Source organism: Fonsecaea pedrosoi (assembly GCF_000835455.1).
Source record: "Fonsecaea pedrosoi CBS 271.37 unplaced genomic scaffold supercont1.10, whole genome shotgun sequence".
Taxonomy (NCBI): Eukaryota; Fungi; Ascomycota; class Eurotiomycetes; order Chaetothyriales; family Herpotrichiellaceae; genus Fonsecaea; species Fonsecaea pedrosoi.
Window position 1 is genome coordinate 182,235 of NW_013550606.1, and position 13,670 is coordinate 195,904.

Here is a 13,670-nt window from a genome sequence, read left to right on the forward strand (position 1 = left end):
TGACCAAACCTGTCTCGTTCAGCATCAAAATCGTTCGCAGCTTTCTTTTCCCAATCATCTTACTCAGAGTGCTAAAGCCGAGAACAAAGCACCATGTCAGGCATACTCCGTGTCTCTCTGTTGCTGCCCCTGGTCGCGGTCCTCCTGTATAACCAGTCCTCCCAGCTCGGCCGACTCGTTGGGCGCGTGGAAATCGACAAGACCAGACTCGTGCGCTGGGAGAACAGCTCGGCACTCAACAACCACGACTGCCAGGTCATCAAGGCCGCCAACGCGTGCGAGGACGTCAAGATCCATTTCCCGTCGCACACGGCCTTCTTGTCCTGCGGAGATCCCGTCGAGAGAACCCATTGGTATCCATGCGCAGGCGTGCGCACCGTCTCGCTCCGGGCCGAGTCTTCCTTTCGTGAGCAGCTGTTCAAGCACGATCTGGAGACGGGCCAGACGACAGAGCTACAGATCAAAGGCCTGGAAGGTGACTTCATTACCCACGGTATTGACATCTTTCCACTCCCTGAAGATGCCTCTCGAGTCAGTCATTTGCCTTTCCCTTCTCCTTGAAGATCGTGTTGAGAGAGAGTGTAGTTTGACCAGGGAATTGAGTTACATAGATCCACATCTTTGCAGTCAACCACGCTCGCAGCGGCGACTCAATTGCCATATTCGCGCATACGCTTGGATCTGACGAGGTCGAGCTGGTGAAGAATGTCAAGCATCCGAATATCAAGACAGCCAACGGAGTAGCCGCGACGGGACCATTGTAACGCAGTCGACCCGTTCCTCCGAGAATGACAGACAGAGCTGACCCTCTCACAGGGACTTCTTTGTGACCAACGACCATTACTTCGCAGGAGGTCCGTTGCGGACAATGGAGGAGATGTTCGGGCCCTGGGGCTGGGCAACCAATGTTCAATACTGCAACGCAGAGGCAGATGTAGGTGGTCGTCGACGCTCGAGTTGTGAATCTGTCCTCACGTGTGTGTTTGTGTGATCATCAGGAAATCCTCTGCAGACAGGTCTCGGGCACCTTCACAGGCGCCAACGGGATCAACGTATGGAAAGACCGTCTGTACGTCGGCGACTCGAAGAACGGAACCGTGACTGTGTTCGAGGTGCACGGAGACAAGAGTTTGACATATTTGCAGACCGTGGTAAGTGTCTCGCATCCGCCAGCATTGGCCACGCAGACAAACAAACAAAACCAAACAAGTCAGCTGCTTACCTTTCTACGCACCATCACCGCCAGGATCTGGGAGCTGCGGCAGATAACATCAACATCGTTCCGACCACAGGCGACCTCATCGTGGCAGGTAAGCCAACCTAACCCGTCCCTCTTCTCTGCGTAGCTATCTCTAGACCCGATGCTGACGACCGCATCCCTCTCTCCGCCTCAGTTTTCCCCACGCTCGAAAACCTTTCCAAATACCTCGAAAACGTCAAGTCGCTGGGCAAGGAATTCCTGGTGCCAGCCGCAGCGTTGCGCCTGCGCCGCGAGTCCAACTACACGCCCGAGCTGATCTACTTTGACAACGGGGCAACGCTCAGTTTCATGACGGCCGCACACGTGTACAAGGACCTGATTGTGGGTGCCAGCGTGCTTCAGTTCGGCGGGTTTGCCGTCTGCAAAGCAACGTCGGTGCTGGATGTGTAGGTCTTGTGTGGTCATGTGGTTGCGTGGGTTTGCGTGGCTGGAGGGGAGAAGAATGGGCATCTAATGCCGCACTGCCATCTACTTCATACGTAGATTCCTCCTACCTGAATGGTACTAGGACAGTGGCAGATTTCACGAGACGATTAAGGGAAAGAGTTGAGTGGTGATCATGGGTGTAGATGTAAGATGGCTCGACTAACAGGTGAAGCTGGTCTTATGCTCCCCACCTCTGATTATATTTATGAATATACTGACGTGTGCGGTATGTCCAAGTGTTTACGGCCTATTTTCCAAATCTTCCCGTGATACAGTCCAACGAGCGATTATTCAGCTTTGGCTTCACGGAAATAGGCCGAGTGTTTCCGCCCACAACTGTCCCATTTGGGCTTTCTGGGTTGTCCCGGATCGGAGATTGATGATTTGTCTTACTCTGTCCAAGTCTGCGAATTGAATCAAAAGATTTCCCGCGCTGAGCAGGTACAGCAGCATCTCATCCTAGACATCAGGACTTTGTGGCGGCTGTTGAGTGGGTAGAAGAGTAGCCGCCACAGGGAAAGCGCATTTACTCATACGGCGGCTTGAAGATCAACCAGTCGCTCTCTGGATTCGGAATGACAAAGGCCGGCGTGGCTCGATAGCTCGTTGGCTGGCCTTGCGTCGGCGTCGTCTGGTTCTGGTTTGTAACCGACACGGTTGGATCAAAGGCATTGTTGCCTGCAATAGCATTCAGTCGAGGGTAGTTGAAAAAATCAAACACCTCCAGAAATTCCAGCTCGCTTTGCGATGAGTTGTGTGTGGTAACGGTGTCGAGGACGGAACGGGGACGTTGGGAGGTAAGGAGATTCAATTCGTAAGCACATCTGAAGAATGGCTCATCAGTTTCCGTCGCACTGAGCAGTCAAAAGACCCAGGACACTTACCTTCTCATTGCGGTGAATGTTCTACCCGACCCGTTGCTGCCCTCTTGCACCACATCGTTCAATATCCTTGCATAATCTCCAGCAACTTGCCAGTGTTGCCCCATCTGTTCAAGAGTGGAGATGAAGAACATGATTTTCGGATCAACTTCACACTCCATGGTTGCAGCATGGACGAGCAGGAGCCTGGCAGAAACCCAAAGGGCAAAGGCAAAGGGGTGGCCGAGAAGCGCAAGCATGCCGGTGTTCATCACGTCTTGTGCGATCTCCCTCAAGCTCTCCACGGCGCCTAAACAGCGTTGAATCGCGTGGTATGATGGTGTGAAAACAGGTGATTTGAGCGTTGGATAAGCAGCAGAAGAATGCAGGCGGATCACGGACGTGACAAACGCCGCATGCAGCATGATCCAGTTGGAGATCCGACTTCCCGGATCTGAGTGGCAGAGTTGAGAGATCTTCCCGTATTCACCAGGCAGATTCTGTAGCCAATCATTCAGCTCGCCATCCAGCCCACGGTAGGTTTCACGCCACCGCTGTATATCGGAGTGGCGGCTGATATCGAGAGGTTGATGGAGGAACCGATGGATGCGACTCAAGATCCCAAGCACTTCACAGTGGTAGGAGAAACTTCCCAGATTTTCTGGTTTATTCACAATCAGTTCCGACGGTGCGCCTCGTCGACGCCATCTTGTCTCAACAGGTTCGTTTCGTGAAAACAAATCATAGCGACATGGGAGACATCGGTCCATTTCCCTTTCGTCGAGGGTAAAGGTGTCCGCGGTAGCAACAGTTGCATATCTATCGAGAATAAATGTCATCCAACACAGACGGCGACGCTCTTCGTTCTCGATCCAAGACTGAGGCTGTGCGGCCTGCAGAAGCGTGGCTGACGGATAAGTACTGGACTCAAGGTAAGCACTCTTCTCCACATCCAGTCCAAGTTGAACGATATTGCGCGTAATGAGGGCCAGGAGATTCCAGCCCTGCTGACCGTTCGACGTCCCGAGCACATCAACGGCAAGGATTATCAGCGCCTGAAGGGCGCGGACGTTCGGGTGGTCCAAAGCATACATCATGATCTTTCGTCTGGAGATCTCGTGAAACTGGCCCCTTGACTCTGGTGTAAGACGGGGGTCCTTGGAGAAGCGCATCGTAGTGGCGACAATGGCATGCATGAGCACCTTTTCCGATTCGTTCATCGATTGCGAGCCAAAAAAAGCATCGAATGTGGCCTTGCGGTCCAGGATAGGAGACCACGGGTTGACGTGTTTGAAGTAGAGATCGACCAAGGTATATAGCAAGTCGTATGGAGGAAGCTCCGAATCCGGTATCGACGGCGCAGGGGTAGCTGATGGAAACCAAGCAGCTGAATGGCCTCTTTCGCTTTGGCCCGCCATGTCGTGACTACCGTTGTCCACAACAGACCGGATGGACATGGCATCTTGAGGTCGAGGGTACTGCATTCGTTCATAGGCATTGGCGACAGGCCATCTGGGATCGGAACTGGGAGTGTCTTGAGAAACGATACTGGCTGTTGACGGGCGAGGGTCGGTCTGGGCATAAGTGTTGAACGAAGCGGATTGGGTTGGATGAGAAAGACGAACGGAGCCCGGTCGATGGGTGGAAAAGTCCCCATGTTCAGCGATATGTTCTTCGAGGCGGCGACCCATAACCTGGAGCAGCGCTTCGAGGCGATTGATCTTCTCTTCTAGTTCGCGACCGTAGCCGACTCGAAGGCCGGGCTTTTGACGCTCTTTGTAAACACATGTTCGATTGTTGCGTGCACACCAGCCACAAGCGGGCTCTGCTCTGTCGCACTTGACTTTCCGGGCCTGCTCCCACTGATTAAACACACTGTAAGTCAACACGCTCAGAACTAGTTCCTACGGACCTTACAGAGCTCACAGCTAAGAACGACAGTTAGAGTCGATAATAGTAGATGGAGGCGGAGAGGAGCCAGGAGACTTCTTACGAGATTTTCAGGAGCCTCTTTCTCTTTTTGCTCGTGGTGGTGCCATTTTCCGGCGGATTATCGGCATTGCCATCGTCATTCTCGGCATCACTCTCGGAGACAGATGAGTTTCTCTCCTCGGAGGCGTCGGTAGGAGAGGTGTGGACAGCGGTGTAAGTGGACATTGGCGCCAGGCTCTTAAGGTCCGTTGAGGAGAGCGTCGCGACATTCAAGCTGTGAGAATCAACAGTGGAGACCGATACCGAGAGCAAGGACAGGAGGTAATATCACACGGGATGATGGGAACTGCTGCAGGATGCCGGATCCCGAGGCACCCACCACAAGTCTGGTTGGTTGTCTACTCGTAGACCAAAAGCGAAAAACGGAGATGGGAAGAAAACCCCGCGTTAAGGAGGCCACGTTCCCGCAGCCAACAATCTCGGATGATAGGTTAATCCGACTTGGCATACTAGCCGTATTTGTACGCTGTTCGTGAAAGAGAGAACGGAGAAATCCGCGATCCCGCGGGGTAACCCGAGGTGGGCTTACATAACCTGTTCACATACCAACAAGGCACCGCAACCGCCATCTCAGCCGTTCTATATCTTCAAGGGTCACTACTCATCGCCTCCAAGCCGAACCAACCTTCGAAGCTTCGCCGGTGTCCTCATTCTCAAGCCATCACCAACCCACTCAACATGTCTATCCGATTGATCAACCCTCCTGATGTACCCCCTCCACGCCCGACATATTCCCACGTTCAAGTCACGCCTCTCTCGGCCACAAGCACTTTGGTTACCATCGCAGGCCAGGTCGGCGTTGATCCCAAGACTAAAACCACACCCCCATCCTTCATCGCGCAGGTCGAGACCGCGCTGGCAAACCTGGGCAGATGTTTAGCGGCCGTGGGCGCTACGCCCGCCGACATCGTCAAGATGACCCAGTTCGTGGTCAACCTGGATCCCACCGACACGTCGCGGTCCGAGGCTTATTCCAAGTTCTTGGGTGATCACCGCCCGCCGAGCACGCTGGTGGGTGTTGCGGCGCTGGCTACGCCGGAATGGTTGTATGAGGTCGAGGCTATGGCTATTGTACATCAGAAGTGATTGGCAAACTGGAACCAGGGTATTGAGATGTTGAAGGTCATTGGAGGAGGAACCAACTTGTGGCCGTCGTGTTTCCGCTGCCAACAGCAACAGCAGCGCCCATCTCACATCAGAACCCAGTGTTCCTTCAATTCCATCAGTGTCCAGAGTCTTCGGCATCCTCTACCTTTGCCTTTTTCCCACCCTCACCACCCTCCACATCGTCCACAAATCCCACCTTTCGTTTGCCCAGGTTTGAAGATCCTTCCGCAGCTGGCGGCAATGCAGCTGGAGTCGACGCAGAGGATCCTAAGCCACTGTCTCCTCCATTGGCTTGTGTGTTCTTTGGCTTCTTTCGCTTGACCAACCCTGATACATCAGTCGCGGTCTCCGCCACTTGAGCCAGTTTCTGTTTCTTCTCCTCTTCGGATACGCCGCTTCCCAACAGACTGCCCAGCACACCGGAGATTTGTTCTTTCATCTGAATTTCCGACTCCGCTTTGACACTGACGGGTGGCTTGCGGAGCTCTGCCAGCCGCACTTCCATTTCTGTAATCATATCTTGAACATCCTCAATCTGAGCCATAGCCTTATCTTTTTGCGGACCTGCTTCGAGCTTGTCCAACGCAGCTGTTTCTTTGTGGACACGCAATTTACAACTTTCAATCGCCTTCTCTTGCTGGGCGATAGCCTCGTTCCTGATATCCCAATCAACTTGCAAGTCACCGGTTGGATTTCCCTGCTCATCATGCTGTTGTGTCTGAGAACTGAACTCGAGAGCCAGACTGAGCTTGTAGTGACATTCGGCTAGAATACTCGACTCTGGAGGTTCAAGCTCCTCCCTTAGGGCAAGACACGCCTTGAGATCTGTGACGGCATTCGAGTATTTCTCACCTTCCAGAGACACTTCTGATTGCAGATCATAAATGTCTGCCACGCGGGTCTTCAGTGACTTGACCTCTGGTGTAAGGTCTATTGATGCAACATATTTGCCTTTCTCGGAGTCTTCGAGTGCGTGTTCCTGACTTTGATCCAACTTCTTGAGATACAGGATGCGCGCCAGATCCAAAAGCTCGTAGGCCGTGGCGAAGTCATCGTCCTCTTCTTCTTCTTCTTCTTCTTCACCCTCCTCTTCCTGGTCTGCTTCCTCCTCATCCGAGTCATCCCAACCTTCGGCATCACCCGAAATCTGAAAGTATGGCTTGTCTGAAGCGGTCTCCTGAGGCTGCACGTCCTCCTTGGGGACGATATCAGCGACATTGGACACTGGCTCCTCTGGGATCGCATCCATCAACTTGGAGCTTTCGCCAGCTTCCCCTCCGTTTGTAGACACCGCTGCTTTTCCTGCGCCGTTTGCTTTTCTCTTCTTTCCAGATTTTCGCGATTTGCTCGAGGATAATTGCGCTGATGCCGCGGTGCCGCCCAAGACCGAGCTTGTTTGCTGCGCCAGATAGAACAAGCATTTTCCGTACGAGTATAACAGGTCGGCGTTCTCGAGCGCCATCTCTCCATTGAGCTCTGCTTGCAGCTCCGTCGCCTGGGAATACAGCTCTGCCGCCTCTGGGTAGTGTTTGACCGCATATTCGGCGGTCGCCTTTGCGATAAGATCCGCCAACTGCTCTTGCTGGGTCGGCTCCGGGTTGGACTGGGGAGTTTCGTCAGTAGTCGCAGCCATGACGCGCGATGAATGCAAAGTTGTGGAGGGACAAAAATTGCGATGATGAGATGAGATGAACGGTAGTGAAGGGTAGATAGAATATGGTGGAGAGTTGAAGGAGAAAGTGAAGAGCCGTGACAATGTTGGTGTGTGTGTAAAAAAGGTCACGTCACATCCTTGTCCCCGACGCGGCACGCGCGTAAAGTGATTTGTTTACGCGTCAAGGCTCAACTTTTCTCCTCCTTTCACCTTATCCCAGGTGCTGTACACCCTCCTCAATCAATTCAGTCATGGAGGAGCCCATTTCGACTCCTGGGCTACCCAGGCGAACATACAAAGCCGGGTCTAACCTGCAGACTGAAGAACAATTACTCTCCTCATCGCCGGGTTTCGGTACACCGGCATACCCCATCAAGAGCCGACCGACAGAAGTTGCAAAGCCCTTTGCAGCGCAATTGAACACTAGCATAACTACACACAGCGCTGCTCCGACAGTCTTACCGATCCTTCTTCCCCCTCAAACTCTCAGACCTGTGGCTTTCAGGACCCTCACGAAAAAACACAACCTAACCCTGACCTCCTCAGGTCTCGGCTTGCTCTCTACATTCATTGGTAAATTCTGTGGCAGCGGTTGGCGAGAAGAAGGCCTTGCGGAACGTGTATTGGACGAGATAGCCAAAGCATGGAAAAAGTGCGGAGGTGGCCTCCTCATCGAGGATGGGCCCGAGAAAAAGCTGTCCAACATCTTGAAGACTCTAGAACCGTGCATGTCAGGCGGGCGTCTGGACACTGGCAAACTCTCCCGGAATAACAGTTCACTACCGAGTCCTAATCTGTCCCGAACACCCTCATATACCGCCGGTAGACAAGATGTGAATATAGATATCGGCCAGTCCAACTTAGGACTCTCGACGCTCAACGTGGAAGATGGGGGTTCACGAGACCGAGTGGACGAAGAAGAGCAATCTCAGTTGGATGTTCGGTCATACCTGAAAGTTGTTTCGGCGTTCGACCAGCCACGACTGATGTATTCGACTTCATCAAAAAGCCTGGAGCCCATCCACGGGACAACCAGCCTGCTCCCTCCGATACAACACAAGATATCGATGTTCAGAAATCATTACCATCTCGTCCACCAGCGCCTAATGCGGAACGAATCATTCCAGACTCCCTCATTTGCGACCACCACGCGACCGCCCAGACTGATGCACTCAGCAAGTGGCATGACAACGATACAACAAGCTTACAAGATTACGCCAATAGCAAACCTGCTTGGTCGATCAGGAACTGCCCACCTTCTGCTCGGCCTGCTGGTACATTCTCCCGCGGGAGATCTCTCCCTGACAGACCTATCCGGAAGCGTGGTCCTCGACCTCTCAATAGCACGGCCGGTGCCTGAAGACGGCGTGTGGTTCTGTCCTGGCATGATAATTCTTGTGGAAGGAACTTACGAAGAAGACGGCTCTCACAATTCAAATCTGGGTTCGGCCGCGGGTGTAGGTGGACAGATCAAAGGTGTTTTTGTGGCCCATACATTGGCCGGGCCGCCAGCCGAACGACGAGCTATATCACTAGGTGTTTCCGCCGACTCGGGAGGTAACACACATGCGAGCACGGGCGCAGGATTTGGCTGGGTCGACTTTCTCGGGGTAGGGAGTGAGAAAGCGCTGGGGAACCAGATGCGTCGACTGCAACGACGTGTCTTCCGACCACCCACTACCTTCCAGACTCTCAATGTCCCGGATGATGACCAGATCGAAACCGAGCCGCCCCGCCGCCAAATTGCCCTGTTGGGGGAATGTAACCTCGACAGTCCTCGAACACTAGAAGCAATTCGCGCCATTCTTTCAGCGTACAGCACCTCCAGCTCCGGTCATATAAGTGACCTGCCCTTCTCCATCGTCATGATGGGCAACTTCGTCTCGGCGGCAAGCATGTCAGGATCCAGCAGGGGTGGTGGAAGCATTGAATATAAAGAACATTTCGATGCCCTGGCTTCGATCCTGGCAGAGTTTCCTTTATTGGTGGCAAACACGACATTCATTTTCGTCCCGGGAGACAACGATCCGTGGGTGAGTTCGTTCTCAGCGGGAGCCAGTTGCATGCTCCCGAGACAGGGGGTGCCAGAGGTGTTCACCAGCAGAGTTCGACGAGCCTTCACTACCGCCAATGCCGAGATCCATGGTGCAGCCAAAGAGAAAGACGCGCAAAAAGGAGAGAGCATATGGGCGACGAACCCGGCAAGATTAAGTCTGTTTGGACCATTGGAAGAGATTGTGATGTTCCGCGACGACATCACAAGCCGCTTCCGACGCACTGCCATCACTTTCCCGAAGCTCGATGGAGATGACGAGGGCGCCGAAGCAGCAGCAGCCGCCGCCGCCGCTAATGTCCAGGACCAAAGCCAAGAGGCCTCGCAGTCGGATATGGAAGAGATGGATCTGGACAATCCGAGAAGAAATCTCGACAAAGCCGTCCAGAATGCAACCTCCCACGTCCCTTCGTCAGACCCGACGCCATCAAGTCCCCCATCCATTCAAGCGGCAAGGAAACTGATCAAAACCATCCTGGACCAGTCGCACCTCTCTCCATTCCCTTTGTCGATCCGTCCCCAGCTCTGGGATCACTGCGCGTCATTATCCCTCTACCCACTGCCCACGGCACTGGTGCTCTGTGACGCCGAAATGCCGGCCTTCGCGATTAGCTACGAGGGATGCCACGTGATGAACGCGGGAAGGCTGGTGGACGAATTCTCGCTGCGTAGAGGCCAAGGTGGCGTCAGCAGGGGCAGTGGTGTTGCGAGATGGATCGAGTATGACTGTCGAAGCAGGAAAGGGGAGGAGAGGACATTGAGGTTTTGAGAAACCAGAGGAGCAGCCAAGGATTAGACATGTTCCTCTCGAGCCGAGCCACTGAGGACAGGAAAAAGGAGGTGGAAAGACAAGAAGTTATGTTGTTGTTATTATAACGATGATGAGCTACCATGATAAAATTGATGTTGAAGGTTTTTAGTCCCGGCAAAGTCCAAGACGTGACACACGGAGGAGCGTGTAGTTTCCGCATGGCACAGAGCATATAGTATCCATGATATATACATATATTTCGCCATTCCAAGACTCTTTGGTATTTTCTGGAACTGTCGAACGTTGCCCTGTAGCATCCACTCCCAGCTGGAGTCGACTTGATTTCTGTAAAACTCGTGCCAGCTACGCGAACCGACGTGATGTGGGATGCATTTTGTAGACCAGCATATGTCTTTCCTGTTAGGGACGGGGAGGTATGTACAGGTATGTACATGTACATCCACGGCTTTGCGGCTGGGTACCTGGGCATCTGGGCTTAGACAGGAGTAGTCGAGTTCCGAGAAAGGTCGTGTATGCATCACGTCTCATTTCTTAATGGGCGACTGGTTGACTGAATGAGGGCTGGGTGACAAAGGCGACACACGGTCCTCATCAACCGTCATGTGCTGGGTTACTGATAGTGATAGCAGCAGCAGCAGCAGCAGCGAGGAGGACAAGGACCCCCCTCTCCCCCTCACTCAAGCCGGACAAGGAGCAGAGGGGCCCGTTGACTCGGGCCACTCACGTATAGAAGTGGCGCCGAATTGTGTCGTTGACACGAGGGTCTGAGCCCAACTTTTCTCTGTGCGTTCGGAGTGGTAGGTTCGCGAACAACTCGTCCCGATCGACGTAAGGAGCACGTTCCTCATTGCGCCTTCTGCCGCCCACGGGGTTGACTGCAGCGTCGACGGTGGCGGCGGAGGCTCCACCGACAAGAGGACTCTCGGAGCGAACAAACACATTGTCACGGCCTCTCTCACGGCGGATGATGTTTGGCCCGTCAGTGAAGGAGCGGTGGATAACGAGATGAGGGTCCTCAGAGCGAACGGATACATCGTCACGCACTCCCTCACGGACGGGAGAAGCCCTAGTATCCGTCGAGGCGCGGTCAATATCAGGTCGAGAGTCCCTAGAGCGTGCGTACATGTAATCATCATCACGGCAACGGGGGTCCTCTCTGCGCATGTACATGTAATCATCATCACGGTACCGGGGATCCTCCTTGCGTACGTACGGGTAATCATCATCACGGTACCCGGGGTCCTCCTTGCGTATAGGTTCATTGTTACGCCCTTTATCAAGACGAGGGTCCTCGGGGCGTCTGATGTCATCGTCACGCACTCTCTCTCGGAAGATGATGTTCGGTCGGACTGTGGGGCGATCATTGATGCCGTCGACACCAGTATAGCTGTTATAACGTTGTCGGGAGTCGTAAGGAAGGGTGTAGCCCCCAAGGGGAGGCACATAGGAGCCGCTGCCGTAGTTGTTGTAGTTGAAGTTGTTGCCGTACTCGAAAGTGCCGTCGTCAGCCCCTAGGCTTGCATCCCGATCACGACTTTGAGAACGCTCCCGGTAACGGTCACGAATTCCAGGGCTTGCATCCCGATCACGACTTTGAGAACGCTCCCGGTAACGGTCACGAATTCCGGGGCTTATAACCCGATCACGACTTCGAGAACGTTCTCGGTAACGGTCACGATCACCTGGGCTTCGATATCCCGGAGTGGAGGGTCCCAAGGGATATCCCCAAGGATCAGTGAGACTGTCCTCCCGAACAACCTTGGGTCGCGTGGTGTAGCGAGAATCATCAGCGGCCTTCGTGGTGAACATATCCTCTCGACCTGACAGGCTGTTGCGTGAGTCTGTCGTTCCCACGACGCGTGGTTCTCGCGGATGGTCATCTCTCCGTCTCGAATCCTTCGGAAGCTTGCTAGACATCCTGGAAGACCGTCTCGACTGACCTGCATCTTGCCGACCCGAGGCCGTTTTCCATGCTCTCATCCCAAGGACCTCCGCAGCTGCGAGAGCTGCTCTTTGTCCTAGCGTTCGGCCGTCGGGCGTTTTCTTCCCTGCTTCCTTCTCACGACTCGACCTTGATGGAAGAAAATGCTTGCGAGCTGCATCCGCAACCGCCTCCGCTATCACTGGATTGGCCCCACTGAAGGGGTCGGTAGGAGAGGTGTGGACAGCGGGGGAAGTGGTGGTTTGCGATGTCTTCATCTTCGATAGTTCAGCCTCGAGTTCTTCCACTCTTTTTTGCGACTGCAGGTAGTAATTTCTCCAGACGTCATATAACCCTTCTTCGGACGGCTTCGGGTTTGCGGCCGTGGTGTTGCCTTCGCTGGACGCCTGTTCGTCTGCTGCTCGTGGGGTGGAGGACTCGGCTCCATCTGTAGCGGCGGCTGCAGCTGCGGTGACGGTGCCGTCGTCCTCCAGGTTGGTCCATTGGTCAAGCAAATCTCTCAACAAGTCGACCGAGTTGGCCATCACAAGGCTTCGCTCCTCGGAAACATCGCTCGCTTGACCCACCAGCTGCCTGAATTGGACCATGGCGGTGGTGTTGATTAACGGTGGCACATGCGGTGAATGCTTGACCAGAGCCGTAGAGACGCGACCGCCGTTGCAATTGTCACTGTCATTGCCATTTGTGCCAGTGATCTCGTCGTCTGCTGTTTGATCGTCCTGTTCAGCCTTGGCCTGGCAATCTTCCTTTACGGCGGCTGCGTTGACCTGTTCCACAATGGCAGTCTGCGCCCTTGCGAACCGTCCTGCGCTGCCTTTTTGGATTTCTTCTTGCGCTTGTGCCTCCGTATGGTCCGGCCGGCATACAGGACGCTCACCAGGAGATTGACGGTGCTCTTCAAGTACTGGATCTCGGAGACCAGGAGATCGACCTTGGTCTTCTTGAAATTCCACTTGATCTTGTCCACGAAGCTGACCTTGTCGGCCCGGTCTGGCAGGAGATCTCGGATCTTGTCGAACAGGTCACAAGAATGGCCGTATATGTCATTGACTAGGTCAAGAGCCTGGCGGGAGTGGATTGGTTCGTCGTCGTTGATCCGCCGAGCGAGTATTTCGAGAACGTCCGAGTAGAGCGTGACATGGCGGGCAACATAGTCCGTCTGTTCTCTGGCCGATGAAGCAGTCGAGCCAAAATTGTAGAGGACCGTAGTCAACCGAATACCGAAAGTTGAGATGCCCAACAATGAGGCCACCAGGCCAATCTCGGCCATGACCGCAACATCAACCTGTGACTCGTGAGATGTGATCCCAAGGTCAATTGATCAGGACGTCAAAGAGTTTCTGATGGAAAGTACAAGAGAACATAAGCATCACGACTAGACGAAAGGTTGAGGTCTCAGGAAGAGAAGAGGCCAGGCTCACAGCCTCATTGAAATCTGCCTCTCATCAACACCGGGCGGAGGGGCTGGAGTTTGTATCGGCGCTTCCATTGGCTGTGCCCACGGCACCAAGCGAAGCACCAAGATACGGCTCAGTGGTCGCTATTCAACTCTTGGTCTAGTCATGGCTTGTGCTAATGCACTTCGTAGTAAACGAGGTGTCGG

At 53.9% G+C, this 13,670-nt stretch overlaps 6 protein-coding genes across 6 annotated transcripts; 3 read left to right on the plus strand and 3 right to left on the minus strand.

Annotated features, from left to right (window-relative positions):
- Positions 1 to 93: 93 nt before the first annotated feature.
- Z517_12535 (uncharacterized protein) lies at positions 94 to 1,651 on the plus strand (the record flags this gene model as incomplete). The annotated part of the gene is made up of 6 exons (XM_013422479.1): positions 94 to 531; positions 612 to 760; positions 817 to 934; positions 999 to 1,151; positions 1,247 to 1,310; positions 1,395 to 1,651. The coding sequence occupies 6 exons, from the start codon at positions 94 to 96 to the stop codon at positions 1,649 to 1,651; spliced, it is 1,179 nt and encodes a 392-aa protein (XP_013277933.1).
- Positions 1,652 to 2,213: 562 nt separating this feature from the next.
- Z517_12536 (uncharacterized protein) lies at positions 2,214 to 4,704 on the minus strand (the record flags this gene model as incomplete). Its single annotated transcript, XM_013422480.1, has 3 exons — positions 2,214 to 2,511; positions 2,572 to 4,422; positions 4,541 to 4,704. 3 exons carry the CDS (start codon positions 4,702 to 4,704, stop codon positions 2,214 to 2,216), a joined length of 2,313 nt encoding a protein of 770 aa, XP_013277934.1.
- Positions 4,705 to 5,217: 513 nt separating this feature from the next.
- Positions 5,218 to 5,625, plus strand: Z517_12537 (uncharacterized protein; the record flags this gene model as incomplete). The annotated part of the gene is made up of 1 exon (XM_013422481.1): positions 5,218 to 5,625. One exon carries the CDS (start codon positions 5,218 to 5,220, stop codon positions 5,623 to 5,625), a length of 408 nt encoding a protein of 135 aa, XP_013277935.1.
- A 136-nt stretch (positions 5,626 to 5,761) lies between these two features.
- Z517_12538 (uncharacterized protein) lies at positions 5,762 to 7,279 on the minus strand (the record flags this gene model as incomplete). Its single annotated transcript, XM_013422482.1, has 1 exon — positions 5,762 to 7,279. The coding sequence occupies one exon, from the start codon at positions 7,277 to 7,279 to the stop codon at positions 5,762 to 5,764; it is 1,518 nt and encodes a 505-aa protein (XP_013277936.1).
- A 272-nt stretch (positions 7,280 to 7,551) lies between these two features.
- Z517_12539 (uncharacterized protein) lies at positions 7,552 to 10,122 on the plus strand (the record flags this gene model as incomplete). The annotated part of the gene is made up of 1 exon (XM_013422483.1): positions 7,552 to 10,122. One exon carries the CDS (start codon positions 7,552 to 7,554, stop codon positions 10,120 to 10,122), a length of 2,571 nt encoding a protein of 856 aa, XP_013277937.1.
- Positions 10,123 to 10,845: 723 nt separating this feature from the next.
- Positions 10,846 to 13,337, minus strand: Z517_12540 (uncharacterized protein; the record flags this gene model as incomplete). The annotated part of the gene is made up of 2 exons (XM_013422484.1): positions 10,846 to 12,824; positions 12,869 to 13,337. The coding sequence occupies 2 exons, from the start codon at positions 13,335 to 13,337 to the stop codon at positions 10,846 to 10,848; spliced, it is 2,448 nt and encodes an 815-aa protein (XP_013277938.1).
- Positions 13,338 to 13,670: the final 333 nt, after the last annotated feature.